Source organism: Notothenia rossii, assembly GCF_949606895.1.
Source record: "Notothenia rossii genome assembly, chromosome: 4".
Classification (NCBI taxonomy): domain Eukaryota; kingdom Metazoa; phylum Chordata; class Actinopteri; order Perciformes; family Nototheniidae; genus Notothenia; species Notothenia rossii.
This window is the reverse complement of record NC_136902.1, coordinates 11,305,572-11,330,849: the sequence shown is the minus strand read 5'-3', so window position 1 is coordinate 11,330,849 and position 25,278 is coordinate 11,305,572. Positions and strand designations below refer to the sequence as shown.

General features: G+C 39.9%; 2 protein-coding genes across 9 annotated transcripts in view; one reads left to right on the top strand and one right to left on the bottom strand.

Annotated features, from left to right (window-relative positions):
* The window catches only part of LOC307037339 (ras-related protein Rab-7L1-like), a 584,338-nt gene that overhangs the window by 458,919 nt on the left and 100,141 nt on the right, over positions 1 to 25,278 (bottom strand). The window lies entirely within an intron of this gene.
* Positions 6,344 to 25,278, top strand: part of rgs19 (regulator of G protein signaling 19) — a 34,984-nt gene continuing 16,049 nt past the window's right edge. Inside the window, exons 1-2 of one of the 4 annotated variants that reach the window (XM_079674170.1) lie at positions 6,344 to 6,638; positions 15,278 to 15,388. In XM_079674170.1, the coding sequence (XP_079530296.1) occupies positions 15,374 to 15,388 (15 nt within the window). In that variant the 5' untranslated portion in view covers positions 6,344 to 6,638; positions 15,278 to 15,373. Of the gene's footprint in view, positions 6,773 to 14,058; positions 15,389 to 25,278 lie in introns of those variants that run through there. The other 3 variants (XM_079674171.1, XM_079674169.1, XM_079674172.1) reach the window with 3 other exon arrangements.

Genomic DNA, 25,278 nt, shown 5'->3' with positions numbered 1-25,278 from the left:
CACGACCACTAGAGGTGCTAAACTTTAAAACATGACTATAGGTCGTAATAAGCTGCTGAACAATCGAGCTATTTGGTCGTATTAGTTGGAGGACTTGTTGGGAAACAACAGTGACAGTGGGGGATATGCAAATCAAATCTCAAAGGGTGTAGGGTTACGGATGTTAAGTGCTCTTTGTTGAATGTATAATTTAAGTCTGTATGATTAAAATTCACTTCGCTTCACTGCGCCAGTAGAATCGAAGGGTAACAATCATTTTGAATCTGATTTGTGGGATTGTATTTGAGCTAATGACAGAACCCTAATGCAGACTCTGTCTAGACATCCATTAAGATCTTCCACAGCTGACTGCATTGTCTGTCAGTCTCAGTCCAGTTTTGCCTCGATAATTAACCTCCAGTCTCTGTCTCTATTTCCTCTCTAGCTCCCCGCCCTCAAATAACTTCTTCCTTCTCTCTTTCTACTTCCCTCTCAGCCAGAGACAGGAACTAGAGGAGACAATGGGGGATGAAGGATCACAAATGATTGGCTTGGAATTAGAGCTGAGACCTGATTATGAACATGGACAAACACACACAAACACACTGATTTAGCTTTTTGGGTTAGCCCCCCTGATAGCACTTAGTTTAGTGAGGTTTTCCCAGGTGAGGCGGTTTAGTAATAAAATAAAATACTTGTTGCTGGGTGATGAGCTTTTAGTAATTTTCAGGATTTCCATTTCCTCTATGTGGTATTAAAGTGTTACAAACCCTTGTCTTATGAAACCACCTTCAAGATCAAGCGATCAAATACATAATTCATGGTCATACATTTGAAAGGCTTTTGGGCAACAGAAAGGATGCCATTTCAGAGCTGCTTTCACTTGACAGCACATCTTGGATTTTTCTCTAAATCTCAGCTTTGCAAAAGTATAAACAAGCAGACCAGGGATATTGAAACATTTTTTATGCTGTTTTTCATGTCAGCCATTCGGCCTCCATTACTTTAATTGTATAATATGACAATTGTAAGAAAAAAGCCATTCTACACAGAATTCAATGAAGTGCGGCTAAGAGGCTACAGTATAAATGTTAGCAAAGGCTGTCGTATCACACTAAGGCCCCGTCCACACGGAGACGATATCAGTTGAATCCGCTAACGTTCTCTATCGTATAGGCGGTTCGTCCACACGAGGCCGAAACGGAATCGCGGATTTGGAGCCCGAATCCGATACCCTTTGATAACGGCTCCCAAAGTGGGTAGGTCTGAGGACGAAACGCCTGCGGCTCCGTGTGTACACCCTATACGATATATAGGATACCTCTCCTGCTCACCCCCTTGTCATCCGCGTCATTGCTGATGCGTTTCGCCAACAACAACAACAATGGCGGATCACAGGGTTGCGTTTGTGCTCCAGACGCTACTGACCATTATACTTTTTCGAGATCGACTTCGGTTCGTTTAGTTTTCGTCTCCGTTTGTTCTCCATGTGGACGGGGCCAAATTCAACTGTATATGTCTCCTCTACTTAAAGTTGGGGAATGTCATTTTGGAGAAACTAGCTCGAGTGCACTAGAATTTGAAAATACACAACCGGAAAAAATCTTCCACTTCCTTACAGAGCCCCTCCTCCTACACACACAAACGTGCATTTCCAATGAGGGCACGAGATAAGTTTGTACACAGATGGAAGGCTGACAGGCAGGTAGGCCATCCAGCCGGGCCGGCTAAAATGATTGGTCGTGCTTTTTACAGTGCTACGGCTTCCACAGACGACATTTTTGTATGTATTTATTGTCAAAGCATTTAATATATTCATTGAAATCGGGATATTAAGAGCATTCCATGGAATATAACAAAAAGTGTTTCTGAAATAAATTACATACCCCACTTTTAAGGCAACTGAAGTGATGTCTGACGTGTCATTTTGTGCCACTTCATAAACTCCATTCAGACAGGATTGGTGTCAGGTCATTTCATTTCTACAGTGGTGATGTTAATCCTGTGCGGATCAGCCATGTCTGTTTTTTACCGACAACCCTCAGGACTCTTCATCCCCAAACCCCTGCTGTGTGCAGACAAACTCAAAAGCTGCTGTGATTATAGTTGTTTTTAATGACAGCATCTAGGGCCTTGTAATATGGCCACAAGGTATGTCTCCAGAAATGTTTGAATTATGATTCATTCTGGACTTGAAACAGCTATCTAAGCGTCCAAATCCAAGCATCTACAGAGTGAGCTAATGACTCAGCCATTGACAATTTCCAGTTTCCTATTGTGTTTCATCTGGGACATGTCTGGTGTGGATGGGATTGATAGGATAAGTCATGAAGTCTGAATACTTTTTATCTCGAATGAAGATAAACCTTTTCAGCTTCAATCTGATGTTTTTCTGATGTTGTTAAATGTGAACTGTCTCTCTGAATCATGGAATCAACCAACTTGGACAATAGTGGTTAAAGACACTGACCGGCAACCTGGAGACATACTTGCCAACTCTCCCGATTTCATTGTCCTCTCCAGGTTTCCTCCCGGGGTCATATTTATTCCGTATTTCTCCCGATTTCTGACAAAATCAGATTTACTCACGATTGGTTCATTGTTTGGTCTCCATGGTAGCGCGTGTCTTTAGTAGCGCGCGCAACTGAAAGTCTGAGAGGGTGTTCAGCATGGTCTGGAAGATAGTCATAGAAAACAGAACAAGAATCAACTACTCTGCCCTCTGCTCACTCCAGCCCACACACACACATATGCTCCATCAAGGATGGTGCTACAGGCCGCAAGGCATTGCACTTACAACTATAAAAAGCATGTTAATGTTAATCGAACAGCTCCGATCCACAAGCACCCCCCACCCCCTGAAGTCTGGTTGGATGAGCAAGACTGCAGTTAGCTAAGTCATTATATGAGGCATTTTTATAGGGACCAGTCTGTCGCTGTTTTCTTTTACATTCTTGTTTCTACGAGTGTGTACCTGGCTGCTCCAAGAGGGAACAATTATCAGCAATTTGCAGTTATCATTACTCCAGTTTTTATTCCAAAGCCAACAGGAGACTTGCTGATTGCAGAATATTGTTGTGCCACATAAAATGTATTCAACACAACAGGAAGCAATATACAATCAGTAAAGTATTTAAGAAAGCTATAGAAAACAACAAGAGGTGGTGAGGGTGTATATTAAGTGCATGTGGAGATACAATTGTAGGTTGAGTTCAGGTGAGTGTTTGTGTTTCCTGTTTTGAATACATGGGAGGACATTTCATTTCCAGTTGATTTCAGTTTCCCTGTATGTAGCTGATATGGCAGATATCTCTGTTTTTGTACAATTAAATAAAACATGTTGCAATTCATACTGAAGAGTATCTGTTGAAGAGAAACATGTAGTGTCAAGCTATGAATAACACATTGCATGACTCTATCCCATCACGAGCACTTTCTGAAACTGGCCCTGCAGTGGTGTAAACTAATCACGGCTCACAGTCATTGTCAAAAGCTCCATCTTTCGGTCTCTTGCTCGTCTTATTCAATACAAACAGATCAATACATTCATCTTCCAATTCAATACGCTGTACACTACAAACCATTGATTTTTTTTGTCACACTTTCTCCTAAATATTCTGCTTTCTTTTTGGAAATACTACCTTAAATTGGATTGCTGTGCTTATGGCATTCTGTTTTATTTGCTTTACACAAAACATTTCCTCTCGCAGTTAGTGATTCCTTATTTATTTTCTTTCATTTGGTTCAGTTTCTGAGTCCTTTGCAACATGTTGTTGTTTTGTTGACTTGGAAGATCCCCGTAGGCTATTTTCTCTGTTATATCCTTAGGGGCACATTTGAGGAAGAGAGAAATTAACATCACATGAAACTCAATCAGAATAACTCACTCATCCCTCGAAAATGACTAGTCTTACCCTGAGAAAAAGTCATTAAGTCCTAATTTCTCTAATGGGACTACTAATCAATATAAGATTGTAGATTCAGAGGCAGCATTAAAATGGTGATGTCTAGTAATTAGAAAGGGAATGTCTATTGCTGAGATAGGCTTAGTGGACCTTACCTGGATACTACAGTTATAAAAACAACACAAACAGACCTGGGATACTGCAGGACAAATACAATGTTTGAGACAGAGAGAGCATATTGAATATAACTGTTCTGGTCAATATCTGTGTGCACAAATCTGCATAACCTTAACATGCTGTGTGACTTGATATGCAGCTTTAGTGCTCCCCTGTGGTGAAAAAAAACATTACACCAGATATTCAACATGTGGCAAGTTCAGTATATTTAATTGAATCAACAAAGACAGCCACATGTTTCCCACTCTTTACAGCTGTTGGCATCATTGAGCAATGTCTTCACATATTAACAGAAAAGTAATTATTCACATTGTGTCAGCAGTCCCACTCTATTGTGTGCGTTTGCACTATGTTGTTGTGTAAGGGAGGTTTGCAATATGTTACGGCATTCCTAAATGTTGTATGTCGCCTACACACAAAGTGGCTGTCATGCTTTAGGCTGTGGAAATGCCTTGATAAGACTTCACACCCTATTCACATATCAGAGGAGATTTGTGCCACAGATATGATTCAGAATTGCGTAACCGATCAAAGGTTAACCTCTGATAACACATGGAGGTGGAAACTAAAGTCAACTTGCGTAAGTGTCAGCATGTGCTCCAACAGGGGGAGCCAATAAAAACAGATTTTACCTGTAATATTTGAAGTCAGCTGTTCATAACCATTATAAGCAGCTGCTTCAAAGAAGGTGAAATGTTGATGGACACAGCGTCTTGATACTGTTCCCATAACATGTTAATGCATGGAAATAAGAGCATTTAGTTTTGATGGACTGATTCAGTGAACTCATCATTGTATTGTAGGTTTTGAAAACATTCATTTTAGAACTGAAAAGCCCCATTTTGGAATATTCAAGGCTCACACTAAAACGGAAATAAGAAAGGAAACACTTCTATACTAGAATTATGATATCACGTTATTGGATGTTGATTTATTAGAATTAAACGGGTGAAATGCAAACGTTTAGATATCCTCAAAGAAGTGTTTTGACCATTTGTGTGTTTGGTCATCCACATCACCCCCCCTCCCTGTTTCTCTTTCTGCTTAGTGTATGGCGCCCCCTTCTGTTGCTCTGTGTCCATTCACATCATTTAAAGCAGTCACTTAGAAAATATATATTTTTTAAAAACGTAAGCTAGACTGAGAAAATTGTGATTATATCCAATTTTAAAACCAAACAACACTAAATAAATCATCAAGGGGAGTAAATTAAAATATACAGAAGTCTTTGAGGGTTGGTCACTGATTTTCTAGGTTATCCACAACCTTTTTATATAAGCTTCTTCTCTGCTTGTCCTACAACATTTCAAAAGTTTTGTGAAGTACCACTGGTGTTGAATGAATCTGTATGTTTTGTTTATTTTTTAGTCAACGTTTTCTCTCATCGATCCATTGTTGGTTGATTAGAAAATAGTGTTGCAGAGTCCTGTGAAATTATAGTTTGAAATCTAGCTTTGAATTCAACGACCAGACTTTTATAAATTGGCTTGACTGATCTTTTTCTCCAAATTTGCTCAGCAGGAATAAAGAAAAATGGAGGCCATATGATTGGAAATTGTGGCCAAAAATAAAGCTTACCTGTTCATCTGCAAATGTGGATATTGCTGGAATGATGTATTTGGGGTTACTTGATTTCTACACGTCATCCTCATCTCTCAACTCACTGCATCTATTAAATGATTAGGGAATTTAAACACTAAAAACATTGTAGATGTAATTTGTTGACTTATTTAGTGTCAAAAAGTTAAATTACTGTATCATAACAGTCCCAAGTTTAGTGGTGATAACATGTGGACAGTCTATGAACGTTTATTGTGATTTGGTGTTTAAAATGTAGTATTCAGAGAACTGCAGGCGAGGCACTTTCATCATAATTGTTTAACATACGTGTTGTATATATGAACAGCTGCATACCAATAAGATTAGCTTTTCACAAAATATATGAAACGGCAGCCATATTTTTTAATTGGATGCATATAACATAATTTACATAGGCTACTACCGGTAATACTTTATATGATAGTGTTATAATGTATGTAAAACAAAATGTGTGTTAAACTTCTCCATGAATTATTGCTTTATACAATATTTTACGATGTTTAACAACATGTACAACAAATACAAGTGAACGTACAGTATATAAAGTTTTATTATAGAGAACTCCGGTCTCCCCGTGTGAATCCGCGCATGCGCTCTCCCGCCTCTGTCCGCTAGGGCGGTGATCTCTCCCTCTCTCTCTCTTTCACACACACACACACGCACGCACGCACACACACACGCACACACACACACACGCACACACGCACACAAACAAACACGCGCGCACACACTCTTTCTTTCGGTCTCTCTACCACTCTCTCTCTCTGGGAAAAACCCGAGCAAGAGGAGAGGAGCAGAAGGGGGGAGGACTGAGGCGGACTCCTTCTTCCGATACAGCGGCGGCGGCAGGATATTTATAAAAAAAAATAAAAAAATTCACGCACCAACCCCCCGGTGCGGAGGAAGAGAAAAGCCACACGGATGTGCCTCCGAAAGCGCAGCGGATACCGCCCTCCGGACCTTATTAATGCCAAGATTGTGAGTATCTGATCGGCTGCTGAAACCAGCTTGAACACGGGGAGGGGAGGGGTGCTCTTCCAGTTTAATTTCCCCCTTCCCTGGTCTCCAGTCAGCGGCGGGGCTGTTCCTCGCTCCGCGGTGTTGAGGAAAAGGTCGGTCTCCGTGATTCCTCCCCTCTCTCCTTTCCTTGCTTCCTTCTCAAAAACGGGAAGCAGAGATAACATCTTTGGGGGAAAGAGGAGAAGGAGTCGAGCGAACCATTGTCTTGTCACCTTTCCGTGTTTTAATGTTTCTTTTAAACGGGTTCGTACGATGTCTTAATGACACCATGTTTCTGTCAAGCGCTCCGTCTTTAGCTGCTCTTTTTTTATTTTATTTAACGTTAACATATAACAAGACGCCGAACATTGACAAGCAGCTTATTGGTAGAAAACTCTAGAAGGAGTAAACATGGGTTTGTTACTTTATTTGAGTTTTCCTTCTGTCAGTATTACCTTCTTTTAGTTGTCATGTTTAGTAAGTGTGTGTGTGTGTGTGGGAAAGAAAGGGACTAGTCTTTCCTTCGTTGATAACCATGGAACCTTCAAGGCATGTTTCATATGGGGAGAAAGGGTTCAGTTGTAACACAGGTCGTCGAGGCCCATGACAAACAAGCATGTGACAGTAACATTTAGCATCGAACTGAATTTGTGTAAATGCAGTCCTTGCAAAAAACTGCAACAAGTTATTTATTTTGTATTTCTGACTTTCTTAAGCACATTTGGTCTTGGCAACCAATCGCACGTTGTCTTAGCCATGGTAGTAGGCTAATCCCAATTGGACACATACAGCTGCTGACAACACTGATGCTTAGTTCTTCTGTTTATAGGCTAATGTCCACTTGACTGATGGGTTCCATACTGTACATGCGCATTAAACCTCTCTGCTACCACTTGTAGTGAAGTGGCCACATTTTGCAACAATTTTGCTCTACACGCATTCACAAAGCCTTGTTGTGCACCCTCTGTGAAATACTTAAAGACGGGAAAAGTACATAATATCTGAGGATACACTCAGCAAGTTGATTGAAACATTGAAGGAAGCTGTCTAGTTAGCTTTAAAGCTAATTTTGTTTGATATGTTACTTATCTGGCTGAATGAATGACTAATCTAATGACCCATAGGTGCATTCGCTGTCGGTTATCAGTGTTACAGAATCAGTTGATGTTGTAAATGTCTGTTTTTGTTTTGTGTTGGTGAGTATGCTAGCTTTCTAGGTAGCAATTTTATTAGTTTGAGAATTATGCTTCTCTCTAGTGCTTGGTGCACTTTTTTTCTGATCAAAAATGCAAGCTCTGTCTCTACAAATCCATTGACTCCTTGGATAACATTGCATCCTTTGTCGCTGTAGAATCCAGCACAAAAATAAAAAAGTATTTTTATAAGCAGGTGATCTCTTTGGAAGAAGTGAAGACAGGCTTTTATGTTGCACAGCGCCCTCTACTTAAACACGTGTCGAACCATTAATGGTTTGTTTGTAGCCTTAATGTTGCCAGTCTGCAGAGTCAGTTGGCAGGTTTGTGTAATGTTAATATGCATAAACACACTCAATTACCCAACACAAAACCAAAGATTATTTGGTCATTCCTTTTGTTGCCTTGCCCTCTTTTTGGTTAATGGTTCAAAAACATTAACAACTAGTGATATGATACAGTTTAATATTCTTTGTTCTATATCCTGAATCTGTTATTTTAGAACATACTGATTTCCATCTTTGCTTTCAATAGATAAAAGGCCTGGGATGGCTGTTGGGCTAAAAACTGAGTTGAAGGCCTGATGTAAAATGTGTCAATGTCAATGATAGCAGAAACACAACTTTGAATCACACTGACCAAGAGAACCATGTAATATAGATTGGTCATGTCTAGCTAATAATCAATCCACATAATAAAGTCGGTATTGTTGCAGATTGGATTGATGCATCCCCGCTCCATTTGCTAGACATAGAGGGTATGGAACCTAAGGTATGTTGTTCTGCTGCGTTTTTTTAGTTTAATGACCAACATAAGAGCTTTAACAGTAAAATCCAGAAGTACTTTTTAAAATGATGTTTTAAAAAAAATAATGATACTTGATTGCAACCTTATAATGAAGGTAAAGGCAAGTTGTTGCAATTGTACCATATAGCTGAATGTATGTCTTAGCATCTTAAGTCCCTCTAGGTATCTTAGGTTTACAGGTTACTATCAATTAAAAAGTGAAAAGTACAGTGGCTGCTGTTCCTCATAGGACTATGAGTTCCTATATGTTCAACATGGGAACAAAACTTTGACAGAGTTATGGCCTTGCCTTACTCATGTAAGCCTACAAATAGAACTCAACCCAGACCATAATATGTTCCAGACAGATATAGTGACACAGTACAATTCAGCTGGTATTTGGGACATTAAAACAAAAAAATCACTTTACGATTCCTTTCCTTCTCACGCAGTGTCTTTGTGGTTTTTGAGTTTATAGTGACCTTGCTGTGCTTGATGGTATGTTTATGTATAAACTGACACACAGTTCCTACATGCTACTCCTACAGCAGTGCAGTCGTAGTCTTAGGTTTATATATTATCTTGTAAAGCACAACCTTAGTGTAAGATTCAGCTTTAATATTCCTTTCAGGACTTATATGATTCTTATATAATTCCTGTTTATGACCATATCAGGTGTTGCCTCTGGCCAGCACTTTTAGGAGGAAGAGACACAGAAAAGCAGAAATGGCTGTTGTGTCAATGTACAGCAGAACAGAGAGGATATCAACAGATTTGTTAAGTCTCCTTCACTTTGTAGTAAACGCAAATGCTTAGGGTGAAGTTATTGCACAAGAAGGTGCCTTTTAAAGCAGAAATAAAGGTTGAATGAGGTGTCATGCTTCTTTGAAAGCAGACCTCTTTTGCATTTCTTCTCTGTTTTCCATTTGGTGTGTCCGAGCATGTGGAACTGCTGGCTATCAAATGTCAACATCCATCTCCTTTTATCCTCATAAATCCTTGTGTTTTGAGGTCCATTCTTGAAGCTGGTTCGAATTACACACTGTTCACAGAAAAAAAGAAAGCCTTTTGAAAGGGAAGTGAGATTTCTTTGTAAGGGTCTGGGCGAGTTTGGTGTAAAAGCCTTTATCTTTTATCCTACGTTACTTCAAAAACCAAGTACGAGGAGGAAAAGTATGATTAAACAGCTAAAGACACATGTAGTGTACAAACCTCCTCTCAAATCATAGGCATCCTCATTCTTTCTCTATGATCTGACATGCATGCAGATATTTGATAACATAAGCAGCAGTTGTATTCTGCTTCACCATGGAAAAAAGGACCAATAGTATCAGGTCTCAGACATGGCAATCTGGAGCTATTTTTGGGGTCCCAACCCGGAGATTAAGAAACTCCACCTTTCAGATATTGACTTGTACTCTGACAGGATTTGCATTTTTTTTTCTTTTCTTCTTCTTGTTGCCAGTTGGTACACACTTCCTTTTCCTGTGTCTTTCTTCATATTGTCTGTTGCTTACTTCCCCTTTTTTTAAGTTTGTCATACCATTTTCTTCTTCTGTCTCTCTTGCTATTTCTGAACCCCATGCCCACACTTGTTTTCTTTTATTTCTTTTGTATCTTATTGCTGTATCTGTCTTCCTGCAAACCTTTACTGTGGGGATTTGTGTCTTTGTGTCCATGCATCTGGTTGCCATTCACAGAGGTGTTTTTAATTCATCATCATCTTGTGCAATGAGTGTCTGGTGTTCTGGTCACTTCTTGTTATCGGTTTGAACTTTTTAAATCCATACAAATCCACACCAAACTAGCATTCCCATGTCATCACTGATGTCAGAAGAAAACATCTCCCAAACATCAAATGTTTGTCCAGCAACCCTTTTATTTTTGTTGGACCACAACACATTCATGAGGTCATCCAGTGGGACTTTGAAAGGATCCCATCCAGAGGTCGGAGAATTCTCTCAGCCCATAGAGGACCATGTCATATTTCTATTAATGAACTCGACAAAAAGTCACCAAATTTGGAGTTCCAAGTAATATGCTGTCCACGAGGCCCTCAAAAACAAGCTGCTAATTGGAAACGGCAAGATTTATTTAGTTTAAACCAACAGCATATTTTCAAAAAAACATTGTTTTTGTTCAAAACCTTAAAGGCCCAGTGAAGTGCATGTTTTTGCACCAAAATGAAATGGCAGTTTCATTCCTTACATATCATTGTGCCTGTTCATGGCTAAAATAATTTTTAATAATTCATAATTAATGAATTATTAATTTTGCCGTCTGAGCCTAACGGAAGTTGCAGACGATAGTGGCTGTGACGTCACAAGATGTACCCAGTTGCGATTGTAAACATGGCGGAGACTCTGGAAAGTGATACTAGTGTGAGAGAAATGATTGATTTGGACAGCTTTTCGGACAGGATAGATGAGGAAAGTGATCAATCTGGTGCACTTTGAGGGCAACATTAAGAGATTTATGGATACAGCTCTCAACACTCATATGAAACATATATTTCAATAATCCAAAAACATTGGAAGGATTTCTTAACCTATTTTATACAACTAATATTACATAGATGGAAATATTTGTTTACATAGATGACCAAACCCACTGAGATAACTTAGGCTACAGTTTACCTCCCTGAGCTGACGTTATCTCTCTCAGTCCCACAGGAGAGCACTCTCCCTCTCCTTATTGTTGAAACAGCTAATCTCCGTTAGCTCCGAGCTAGCACCAGATGCTAACGACAACCCTGTAACTCTCTCAGTCTCTCTTTCTCTCTCTCTCGAATCGACCAGTGGCCTTTATTTATCATGATCAATCAAAGAATCTACGAAACAATGACACCAGCCAGGCTCACCTTCATCTTTTGGGAACAGAAACATCGCCACTTCGGCAGACTTGACATTACTACAGCCAGCGGCAATGCATCGTTTCCCCTGTGTTTGTCATCCCTCTTTCTTCACTGTCGCCTCCATTGTCAGGTTTTCTCGATTGGCAATCACTTCCAGTCGACTCCGACACACTTTCCAGGAAAATACTAGCTCAAAAACGTTGTGAAATTCGACTTTGAAAAAGAGAAAAAATGAACGGTGGTGAATGTAAACAGTGCGGCGGCGTCCATCTCGTGAAGTCACGCAGTAGATCGCAAGCCACGCCCACGAAGGCGAAGGTCGACTGCAGATTTCCCCGGAAAATTCAAAACTCGTAGAATTTGTTGCTATTCCAACATTTTTTGATATGGGTTCCAATGGACAATTTTGGTCATTACTATACGTATTAGCATAACAGATCATGCACAGGTGCACACTTCACAGGGTCTTTAAGATATGTACGTAAATTAAGAATCTCAAGCCAGGGAATGTTTGACACAACGCTCCAATTATGACTTAAATGTATTGGATTGATCAGTTGTAGATTATGATGTCATGTGGTTTCTTGCTAAAATTCTTGGCAGGCCAAACAATCAATGTGTTTGGATGAGAGTTGCATTGGCAGATATCAGATTGAATTACCAAACTCATATGTTTTGAAGTATCAAAAATCAGTTCTGATATCTAAATGATAAACCAAGCAATACATTAGCACGAGTAATATGATCAGCGGTTACACAATAAAGCCCATATCAGCCACATAAATATAGAAACATAAATCAAACACATGCCTCGTTCAAAATCCATATCTGATCTGCGCCATATGTCAATTGAAAAAGTCAGAAATGGATCACCTGGCTAGCCAAGTTATTTGTCGATCTAGATTTGGTTCCAATTGGGATCTTTTGTGGTTTACGCACCACTCGCTATCACTTTGTTCCTTGTTCCTCTAAGTTATCCACTACCACATAAAGAATCAATACATTGCATAGAAACATCTTAAAAAAGTGTCACCTCTACCGGGAAGTGTGGCCTTAGGAGTTGTCCTCACTTGACAATATTTCTTTGGTAATGAAATCTTCAAAAATTCTAATTAAGCTTAACGTTGCCTTAAAAATCTAATCAAACAATTACAGGGAAGGTATAGGGCCCTTGCCATTATACAAGTGTACTCTATTTAGCATTTTAGTTCAGTCATACTCTCTTTATGGTAATTTGTGTATATTAAAAAGTAGAGCTCCGCTTTGGAAGTCTTGTTTGACTGGCACACTTATTAGGTTGGGGGCGAAACTTAATTACACTATTTCTCCAGAATTACTTCGTAGCATCATTAGCTTTCCTCATTGAAACTAATTGACATGATGAGCAACAACCTTGTTACTAATCTCTGTCCCATGGTTTCAATGTGAAATTCAAATTACTTACTTGAAGGAATTAAAAGACAAATAATCTATAGAGTTAAACTTTCGCTGGCCAGCTACAATTCAAAAATCTTTTAACCCCAAACTTTTTAACTCATATTTATAAAGAAAACCTAGCTTTAAGTTGTTTTGGTCATTTTTTGTTACGTCAGATGATGTTTAGCATTTTCGGTTGTTTCAGCCTTGGCATAGTCCAATATTCACTGTTGCTTTAACCCTGGGTTGGTACAAGATTTACTGGGGATTAAGCCCTGTTCCCAAAATGAATTGGTCTAGTGTTGTTTAATGTCAAGCCATTTTCTGGTCCAAAACCAGAGCCCTTGTTTCATCAATTATTCAAGGGTTGTATATCCTTGATTTGGTTCAATATTACAGAATGTTAAGCCCTTTTTTGTTTGAATAGTTTGTGGTGTTTTGAATTGCTTTGGTATTAGTACATGTTTGGTTTTTAAGCCTTGGCTTGGTGTAAATACTGATTATTTAACTTTGGTTTGGTTCAATATCTGTTTGGGTTTTTAGTCTTGGTTAAGTGCACTTTTCAAAAGTGTTAAGCCCTGTGTTGGTTCAATAGTTATTGGTGTTTAAACCTGGGATGCAAATGTTCCTCTACTGATACCCATACCATACTATACATATGAAGTACTGATTTGTTACCAGTGTTGTTTTTTCCCAAATCTGTATGCCTTACTTTAACTTGCATGGAAATCATTGTACGCAACTTAAGTGAGGTCACATGAGGCCAGAGACTAGAAAGAGTTGGCAGCAAAAAATGATTTAAAAAAAACAGAACTCTATAATGACATTGATGAAGAGCCTGTATTAAATGTGGATCAGTCACATAAGGCTTGTTCACACCAAGTACTTTTCCCACAAAAGTTCCTGAGAACTCTTTAGTTCTCATGAACTAAGTACAGATCGCGTTCACACCGGAAATTAGTTCCTGGGGGTGGATTAGGCAAATGAAGTCGCTGACGTCACTCCTTCTTCTTCTGCTTTGGGTTTACTGGCAGGCCGCAAACAACTTCACGGCATATATTGCCGCCCAAAATCCCCGGCCGGAAGTCCCCGGAGTCCCCGGAGTCCCCGGAGTTGGGGACTGGCTTCAGTAGAAGCTGCTGGGACTCCCAGCAGCTTCTACTGAAGCCTTCCGAGTAAACGGCCAGAACGCCGACACCTCCTCATCTCCACCGCTCCCATGTTTTATTTTGTGTTGTCATAAGTTAGTCTCTCTGCGTTTCTGCGCTGGGCTAATGCTAATGCTAATAATGCAATGTGAGGATAATAAAATGGCGGCTTCACAAATGTTTTTGGGAGTTTGACTGGGCGTGGTTTGCATTCCGCCCAGCCAATCAGACACAGGAACCTTTTTCTCCCACGAAAGTCCCTGCTCTCTAGCAGGGACTGAAAAGGGGGTAAAAAAAGGTTCTCTAGAACTAATTTAGTTCCTGGGACTTTTTGGTGTGAACGCAACTAAATCGTAGTCCTCAGGAACCTTTGTGGGAAAAGTACTTGGTGTGAATGCGCCTATAGTGGCTGATCCCTTATCTTCTTGTCAGTATCAGTGTATTTACCCATTACAGGAAGGCACCTGATTCAGTATTAATATTATTCATTTGCTTCATGAAGTTTAAATATGTGAAAGTAAGAAATGTCATCCATGATTAAATGTAGAATTACCTGACCTATACCATGATGTAACATGAGAAGACTTTCTGTAACTCTTGATCAAATCATCTTGTTAGACTACCTCAGAATGTTTGCATCAGAGAGGTTTACGGAAACACACACTCAAAACACACACTGATTCGCTTTTCCTTTCACTGAACTTTTGGTAAATTAAAACTTGGTTCAGATTATTGAAAATGTATGCTTTCAGAGTATTTAAGAAAAATCCTTAAGATGACAGGTGGATGATTGGAACACACACACTCATTATGGCCTTTTTCTCTCTCCCCTCGTGTGTGTGTGTGTGTGTGTGTGTGTGTGTGTGTGTGTGTGTGTGTGTGTGTGTGTGTGTGTGTGTGTGTGTGTGTGTGTGTGTCTGTGTGTGCTTTCGCCTTTGTACACCTTTATTTGTGTGGATAAATATACATTTCTTGGTATTTTTGGTGCATTTGGTGGGTGTTATATTGTGTGTGTGTGTGTGTTCGCACCTTTACATGCGTGTAATTTGTGTTTTTGGAATGCATGTTGTGGGATATCACACCTTCGTATGCATGTATGTTATTGTGTTGTAATTTGCTTTGGTGTGGCGTACTTGTATGAATGCATGTTTGCACGTACATACATTTGTGCATTCCTGTGTGTGTATGTGTATGTGTGTGTGTGTGTGTATATATTTAAAGGAGAGGTCCGAGGCAGAAGGGGGGATGACATGCATGTGTCCGGCCTGCTAACATCGCTGACGACTCGCACACTAACTGACTGCCCGCCCTCGCGACATGACGGACATACTGGTAAACCAACTGCACCTCTTCCTCTTTCTGTCTGCCGGTTTCCCCATCTTGCTTTCCTCTTTGTGATCAACTCTGTGAATTTATTTGTTGCACTGTCTGGAAAATATTTTTGAAATACAACATCCTATCTGCTAGCAAACCAACAGGCTAATGTAAACTATAGAAATAATATATGTCGTCCTCCGTGTAAACTATGACCTCTTACTTGATATCTTGTTAGTTGGGAAGTCCTGAACCATTTCCTACTACAATCTTTGATCTTTGGGCTAATGCTGGAACATGTTGATGAATATGTATCCCACACGCTGAAACAGATGTAGCTACTTAATATAACACCTCATTTTTAACAAGCTAATTAATTGAAACAATGGTATAAATAAAATCTTCATAAGCTTCAATTATTATTACCTGACGTGACGATATGTGACATAAATTGCGTGAAGTCGGATGACTTTGGAGTTTTGCACCCCAAATCTGAAAGTAGGCTCCCAAAGCATCACAAATCAAATGTGTGGAGCACGATCATTCATGGAGACTTGGACTGCATTTTGGCCAAGCGTTGATCTTGAACAGCACTTAAAAAATGTGTTGACTGATGACATTTGAAGTGTCCATGAAAACACAAAGTATACAATACATATAGAATAGAAAGACCCAGTGTCATTTGAGTTGTTAAACCCAAGCACAGTTTTCTCTCAACGTGAATAAATTACAATACATTCCTTTAACCTTTTTTAAATATTTAATCTGTTTCAACCTGAAAAATCCAGTATTGGTTGAGTTCTACTGTACATGTCCTTTCAGTGTTGTCTACCCCCTAAACTGTCTGTGAAATGTCCACATGTTGCCGCCATTGTTGACTATATATAACTCCTGCCAGCTTGTCTCTCTTATCTGCTTCTTTTTTCTCTATCTCCTCTCTCACTCCCTTTTGTAACCTTCTATCCTTTCCTCTTATTTTTTCTCTCACTGTCTCCCTTACTTTTTTTCTTATCTTACTATCCCCCATTCTTCCCATTCCCTGCACTCTTTCTCTTTTTCTGTCACTTTCTTTGCCCTTCACCCACTTTTCCCTCTGCATGTCCCCCTAGTTCTTCTTCCCTCCCTCAACTGAGTCTCCCCCCTCCTTTCTATTATACTCTCCTGTGGCCTCTCTCTCTATTATAATAATTCATTTTAATATTCTCCTATGCAAGATACCATTAAGGGAATTCCATAAATGTTGATTATGACTTACAGTGGTGCTGTGTGTAGACCGTTCGGCCTCCATTGAACTGTTGAGCATTTGGGCTGCTAACTTTTGAAAGTCAATAGGCTGCAGGAAACCCTGAGCCATATCCGATTTTGAACATTTTATTCCATTGTTCTGCTGCTATAACGGCCTCTGTTCTTCTAGCTGAGCTGCAGGGGTTTGATCCCATTCAGCCACAAGAAGGTCCGAAAATGGATCAGATTTGGCTCTCAGTCGGTGTTTCTAGTTCACTCTGGAAGTGTTGGACGGGGTCGAGGTCACGGCTGTTTGAAGGCCACGCAAAACTGGATTGATGAAATTTAGTCTTGAACCTGTGCGCCAGGGGTTTGTCATGTCGAAACAAGAAAGGGTCTTCCCCAGCTGTTGCCATGAAGTCTGAGTCATGGTGTCTGAAATACGTTGAAGCAATAATACTTTGCAACTTGGGGGCCAAAGCCATGAAGAGCAGATCCTGACCAAAAGATTTAGAACAGAGGAGTCTTCTTTTGGCCGTGTAATGTACACCTTAATTCAATCAAAGAAAAGCAGAACAACAGAAAAGCTTCTCTCTGTTTTCTGCAAATACCCGGCCTCTTTTCTTCACTGTCCTTCACATCAAAGAATAAGGAAACATTCCGGTCCCATTCATGAATACCTGAAGCGTGTATGCAGCTTGTGGGGAACTTAGTCAGTTTTGTAAAGTTTGGTGTTCTAGTGAAAGAGAGAAACAAGTCTAGACTGGACTCCAGGGGTGTCCAAGTTTAGAGGAAGAAAGAATGTAAATGTTGGGTTTTAGCAGCTTTTCCCTTCAAGCCATGATGGCATGAATAGGCCCATGCAGTCATGCCGGGTAGGGTTGGGTTGTGTGTGTGCGCGTGTGTGTGGGTGGGCGTTTGTGTGTGTGTAGACACCAGGTCTGATTCATCAAGTTTCAGAAAGAAACCAAGAAGCCCTATGTGTCACAATACCTCTGACTCTGCTTCCTGCCTAGCTCTCTTTCTCTCTCCATCTTTTCCTGTTGCATTGGACCGCTTCGCGTCTCTCTTCCTCCTTTACTTCAGCGAAGGCGTGTTGATTGATGGAAACGTCGGAGCTATTGAGAGAGAAAATAAAAAGAAGGACCCGTTTGTTCTTTTCATTCAGTCGTCCATCGTTGATCCACCATTGAATCGTCTTGTCTCCGGTGAGCTGTGCTGCTGAATGGACTCTGTGTGCTTGGTTTGATTACTCTGTAAGTTTCTCAAAGTTTTCACATTGCAAGGCAAGGCAAGGCAAGGCAAGTTTATTTATATAGCACTTTTCAACACAAGGCAATTCAAAGTGCTTTGAAGTAACTCAACAGATAGTGAGGCAAACCTGGGGTTAGTGGTTTGATTCCATCTCTAGCTGCCCATGTAGTTGATAAGAGATCTTGCTGCATTGCTGATATGTATGTGATTCAACAACGCTGTGGGTTACTGAGAACATTCTGCCTCTCAGAGGAAACTCTTACAACACCCTGGTAGATGAAGTTGAAAATGCGTCGTCATCAAGCTTTAGACATGGCTGTTTTTCTCAGTTCCTAAAAGGTAGACATCTCTGGGATTTGCATATTTTGTCTGATAAATAACTAATCGCATAGTTTATTTAACCATTCATGGTTCAAACCACAAGGTGTATATGTAAGTTAGAAAATATGAGGTAGAATGTGCACTTACAGAATTTAAAATACATAAAGTAAACAATAACGTTACAATATCAGCATTACTTCAAGTTCAAACACATTCATATCATTTGAAAAAATCGGATTATTTCAGAATTCACTTATCGTTTTCAGCAGGGTATTTTTGATCCTAACATCTGAGAATAAAACGGCATTGGCAGCTGTGCAAGAAATGTCAAGTCACATGATTGTTTTAATGATAACGTTACCTACTGTAATAATGCAGCTAACATTGCTTTGCAAACGTTTTATTTGTTCTATAAGCAAAGTATCAACATTTTGTAAAGTCAAAGTTGTGTCATTATTTATTGTGTGCAACCAGCAGTCAAAAACCCAACGATAAAACATTAATACCAAGCAAAAAAAAAAAATTAATTAGTAATTATTTTATGGCTTATGGGTTTGAAACCGTCTACATATTTTTGTAATAATTGACCAACAACATAAAGTGTGGAAAGCCTGGTTTTAACTCTCAATATGATTACTGCTGAAAATACAATTATACTAGTGGTTTAAACCTATGGAAAAGTGGAGCGAGTGATGTTAGTGGATAATGAATGGGTTGGCTAACTATTGTTATTCGGTAGCAGCTGATCATGACTTTTCTTCCCATTTCAAACGTTCAGCTCCATAGATACTAGCAGAAGCTTGTAGAGCTCCATTGTCTACAGAAAGTCTGGCTGTTGATGGACACTTACTTAAAGGTGACCTATCATGCAAAATGGACCTTTGTACGTCTTTTCTACATGAATATGTGTCCTCGGTGTTCCAGGGAACTCACCAAGTGTCAGAAAACACAACCCTCTCTATTTTCCTCCATACCCAAATCTCTTAAAAAGGGGCTGCAACGGATCTGATACAGACTGATCCAGATTTGAACACTTCTATGATGTCACAGAAGTGGCGCTACGGCTATTGGGCCAACTCCACCAATCAGGAGGAGACAGCCACGGACATTGCCGTTGGAAAGCGCTGGAGACGCTGTAGTACATATGCCAGGCCTGTAGATGGTGCTGTTCTCACAGAATCAGCCCATGCAAAGACAGTGTTAAATTGAGCGAAATGAGGAATGGCTAAAATGCATGATCTGTTTGGTATTTTGAAAAATAAAAAGTATAAATATGCCTTATATAGGTACGGTCCTACACTATATTATTCAAATATAGCATGATAGGTCCACTTTAAGTTAACAAAAAGGGATGCTTTAAAGGCTTATTTTCCGACAAAATTCCAAAAACGTTTTTTTCTTCAGAAGGTATCTAGCTACAGAGATGGAATTTTGTTTTGATTCATCTCAGTGATTCGTCCTTCCGCCCCCGTTACAATGAGGGCGAAGCACTGAAAAAAGAAACATGGCCGTATGATGTTATTCTGAAAACAAAACCTTAAGTCTGGATAATCAGACATTTGTGACTTTGACTTTGTGTGTTTGTTTTTACCTGTTTTGGACGGAAATTGTTTTAGTTTCTGTTTTAATGGGATGTTAACATCATAACAGCCTTCGAGATTCTCTAGAAATGGGCAAGTTGCAGCGTGTGTGTGTGTGTGTGTGTGTGTGTGTGTGTGTGTGTGTGTGTGTGTGTGTGTGTGTGTGTGTGTGTGTGTGTGTGTGTGTGTGTGTGTGTGTGTGTGTGTGTGTGTGTGTGTGTGTGTGTGTGTGTGTGTGTGTGTGTGTGTGTGTGTGTGTGTGTGTGTGTGTGTGTGTGTGTGTGTGTGTGTGTGTGTGTGTGTGTGTGTGTGTGTGTGTGTGTGTGTGTGTGTGTGTGTGTGTGTGTGTGTGTGTGTGTGTGTGTGTGTGTGTGTGTGTGTGTGTGGTTGTAGTAAGTGGACACGTGGATGGTGTTGCCATTGTATGTGCCTTTGTGTAATGTAACTGTGAATTCATGTCTGAGTACTTGTAGCTTGTTTGTTAGTATCTAGCATCTAGCCCGTGTGTGTGTGCGCGCGTGTGTGTGTATGTTTAACAAGGCTTATCCATATAAGGTGAGGAGAGAAGAGGAGAGGAGAGGAGAGGAGATGAATTTGGGAACTGATGTGATTTGTCACTGCACTGCTCTGGTGAAAACCTTGAATCTGTCACCACAGAGCACGTTAGGCTGGATTTGTGTGTGTGTGTGTGTGTGTGTGTGTGTGTGTGTGTGTGTGTGTGTGTGTGTGTGTGTGTGTGTGTGTGTGTGTGTGTGTGTGTGTGTGTGTGTGTGTGTGTGTGTGTGTGTGTGTGTGTGTGTGTGTGTGTGTGTGTGTGTGTGTGTGTGTGTGTGTGTGTGTGTGTGTGTGTGTGTGTGTGTGTGTGTGTGTGTGTGTGTGTGTGTGTGTGTGTGTGTGTGTGTGTGTGTTCAAAAGTGCATTAGCAAAGCTTTAGCAGCGTTTAACATGTCAGGGCAGAAACTCCTTTCCATTCAACATGTCCTCTTTTACTGGATCTGGGCTGTGAGTAAAAGTTCACCTGTACTGTTTGTAAAAATTAGAATAATGGTACAACAGAAAAAAGTGAAAGGTTGTACTTTGTAATAATATATTATCTATGTACAACATAGCAGATTCTGTTGACCATCAGCTCAGTTTGAATGCATGGATGACCCGCTTCCCCTGGTTTTCAAACATTAGGTGTGACATAGGTCTGAGTTTATTTTAAGTATATTTACAATGGTACAGTCAGAGTTAATTAACATTGCTGCTTTTTGTGTAAAAATAAATCACTTATTTCCAAAGACAAACAGCATTTGTCAATTTCTCTTTAGAGGCGATACACAGGTGTTTCCAGGGCGTCTTCAAGTGTTGGCACTTCATTCCAACTTCATAAAATCATTGACAGATTTCTGGGAGTGTAAGAGAGTACAGTATGCTAGATGGTGTCAAAATAGTTGGAACTGGGTCGGACAATAAAACGTATTAACCAGTGTGGGCTAATGAAAAGATCGTTATCCATAGTTTAGTGATTTGACTGGCTCCCGGGACAAGGGGATTGGGATCCTTTTCCGTTTGCCACAGACGGTCCAATAACTTTAAGCTTAACTGATTTATTGTATGTTTATTCACATAATTAAGACTAGTGTAATTGATGTCCCACCATGCAGTCGTAATAGTTGTAGTCTGACCTGAAGTTGTTAATATTATGGAGAGACGCCCCAATCAACTTTAAGCTTTACTGATTTGCTCCCATCAAGGTTTAGCTGTTTGGCAAAATTATTTTTTTAATAAACAATTGAAGCAGAATGGAAAATCTGTCACCCATTGGCTGAATCTGACTCTGCACTACATCTGAACAGACCAACTGCATGGAGACATGAAACAATAAACAATACGTTTAAAGTATTTTGTTTTGTTTTGAGAAAATCAATGTGGTGGCGATTCCCTTCTTTCATAATTTCGCCATTGTGTCTTTTGTCATCCATGACACCGTTCAGAGTGAACTCTACGCTCTTTTTCTAATATTCAGCAAAAAAATGTGCCACAGTTCACAAACTCTTACATTTTAATGATCTTTACTGTAAAATATTAAACCTCAAGCCCACGTCTTGCACACAGACAGGCAGCAGTTGTTGCTTCGGTTGCAAACTGACGATGGCCTTTTTCTGTCAATTAAATTCCAAATATGCAAAACTTTAATGACCTTCCTGATGTTTAAGCCTCCTTACTACAGCTCTCATAATGTTGTCTGTTTGTTATATGTCTCTTGATTGTATCTTCACAAATCTCCCTGTCTTCCTACTGCAAACAGTCTGGACATTGCATTGTATTAATATAGTTCAAATTAATGTCTCCCTTTCATTTAATCTCCCTCTCACTTGATCAATCCTTTTCAACCCCACCTCCCTTTCACACACACACACACACAAACACACACACACACACACACACACACACACACACACACACACACACACACACACACACACACACACACACACACACACACACACACACACACTGGCTGTTGGCGATCAGGTGGTGCAGTAATCTCTCAGATTAATACTTAAAATGAGTGCTTAATTACTTAAACCCTACTGGCAGGTGCAGCTGTGTGTGTGTGTGTGTGTGTGTGTGTGTGTGTGTGTGTGTGTGTGTGTGTGTGTGTGTGTGTGTGTGTGTGTGTGTGTGTGTGTGTGTGTGTGTGTGTGTGTGTGTGTGTGTGTGTGTGTGTGTGTGTGTGTGTGTGTGTGTGTGTGTGTGTGTGTGTGTGTGTGTGTGGCCGTACGTACAGTACAGTACACAAAAACCCTGGCAGAGCCTCTCTCTGAATTTAAATTTCATCTTTCTTTATTGGCACGGTATGTGAGTCCATCTGTGCTGCCAGGGCAGGCAGAAAGAGAGCAGCACAGAGAAGGTGATCTAATCAAATGTTTGTTTGATATTTGAATGTATTTATTATTACAATAATGTGAGCAAATATGCATGGAATACCATTTATTTTTTTAGAATAGCTCTAGTGTGATTCTGATGTGTGTCTAGTGGACAAACATGTTGTCATTGGATCTTAAAAAAAAATAGTGACATAATTACATTTTCCCATCCTGCCTAGTCCCTGCAGACAATTAGGATCGCAACTTTAAGAATATGTCAGCCATTTTATCACAAAACCTAGTGAAACACAGGCTGCTTGTGACATGACTCTGTTACACACTCGATTATGATGCTGTGAACGTTTCCCCATATAAAAAAAATATATAATTCTCTTTTGGGCTTCGTCATTCTAACAGCAACATTTTAGACTCTTCATTTCAGAGGAAGCGCTCACTGAGCTCAAGCTAACGTTGTGCAGTAGTTCTTAACTGTATAATAAGTTACAACTATTCATGCAGTCATTGGAACGTTGAGATGTGAAAAGGTGGTGTTGTCCTTTGCAAACCTTCATTGTGAAGCTCTTACACAAACAATATGATGTACAAACAACTTTTTCTTACGGTGTTTGTTTTCCTTTACTTAAGCGGAAACAAGGCTAATAGAGCAAACCTCATCAAATTAATTTAACCACAAACTAAAGTTGTCACAATTAGGGTTAGCTATTCCAGCAGCCTCCAGGTTTCTAGTTTGAATTTCTCAATGTGATGGAGGGACATTAAATAAGAGGTTTGCTTTTTAGCCTGTGGCAATGAGCAAGGCAGTTATGATCCTGCTAATACCTTTGAGTTTTGTATTGGTTTAGTTGGTGTGTGTGTGTGTTGTGTAGCGGGGCGTTGCACGTAAACAACATGTATGTACTCTCTGTCAACGTAACCAGGATAAATGAAGGTTAAAAAAACATTTACTAAGATGGGAAGGAAGTGAGGTACCGTGTGTGTGTGTGTGTGTGTGTGTGTGTGTGTGTGTGTGTGTGTGTGTGTGTGTGTGTGTGTGTGTGTGTGTGTGTGTGTGTGTGTGTGTGTGTGTGTGTGTGTGTGTGTGTGTGTGTGTGTGTGTGTGTGTGTGTGTGTGTGTGTGTGTGTGTGTGTGTGTGTGTGTGTGTGTGTGTGTGTGTGTGTGTGTGTGTGTGTGTGTGTGTGTGTGTGTGTGTGTGTGTGTGTGTGTGTGTGTGTGTGTGTGGTTCCGTGGCTTTTTAATGTCATCTGGCTTAATCAGATCAACACTCAGAATCCTGTTAAACACACACAGACACACACACACACACTAAAACTCACGTGGGACTAGAGGAAGTGAGACATCTGCCCAAACTGAACCGCTCACAGCGTCTTCCGTTCTTTGTTTTCCTTTTTCTTTCTTTCTTTTCTTTCTTTCTTTTCTTTCTCTCGAATTTCAATCTGAACTGGTAATGAACCTTCCCGTTTTCAGTCATCACTTCTAGAAAACATAAATTCTTACACATCCACGTTTCGTACAGACTTGCCTTATCACACACAAACTCACACAAAGGCATAAACGTAATTACACTTACATAATTAAACGTGTTATAAAAGATGTGGCAGCTGATGAAAGAGGAAGGGAGGCTTCCTGTCTTTGCTCTGCAGTGCAGGTAACTGTGAAGTGCGGTGTGCGAGGGGTGGATGTGGATTTGGAGTACACTCACACACAGTGTACACACGTCTGAAGAACACACTTTGCCACCTTGGTTAAACACATTAACAGAGAAAAGTGCAGTTTACTTAAAGTGTTTAAGTTTGCAAAGTGGATCATTATAAATACTTGAAGCCCCGCCCCGTTTTCTATGTTAGCTTCTGATCAACCAGCATCTGTAACTCTGTACATCTTCTCAATGGGTGTCATAACAGTTGGTGTGTCAGCCTGTGTCCCATGGCTATTGCTGCTATGACACCTGTATTTCTCCACGGCGACCAATAAAGGTTCATCTTATTTGATCTTATGCTATCTTAATGCCGTGTGGTCCCAGTGACTGCAGGTCAAAAAGTGATGTCAAGTTTACCAAAAGACTGTTGAAAGGACACTTAAAAAACAAAAGACTGTATAAAAGATGTTGTAGTGCTTCTCCAAAACATACAAATAAATGTCCAACGTGCCGCCGTATTCAGATCATTTAGGTGGATTTCAAACTGGAAAACAACTTTTTTAAATGAGAAGGAAATATTAATATCATATTAAGCCGTGTAAATTATTTGCATCGTTCCACACTGATGTAAAGTTTTACATCTGATGCTTCTTTCTTGTCACTCGAGCGCAAACAAAAGCCTTAATTTACATGTACTATGTAACTTCTAGTTTTACAACCAAACTGTAACGCTGCTAATGTATTGAAAAGAGTCACATGTTGTTTGGTTTGGTGCATGAACTTGAACATTTCTGATCATTTGAACCTCTGATCTCTCTGAATGAAAAAAAGCAGTACATGTTTACAGTTATATATGGACTGTTATATTTAGTTAAAGTTCTATCTTCATGTGGAATCAATGCTGTGTGTCTTCAGTCAGACACACACACACACAGGTTACTGCTATCATTCACTAATCTACACCAACTATCCTGCCATATTCACCCACTCACTGGAGTGTTGGACACACACACACA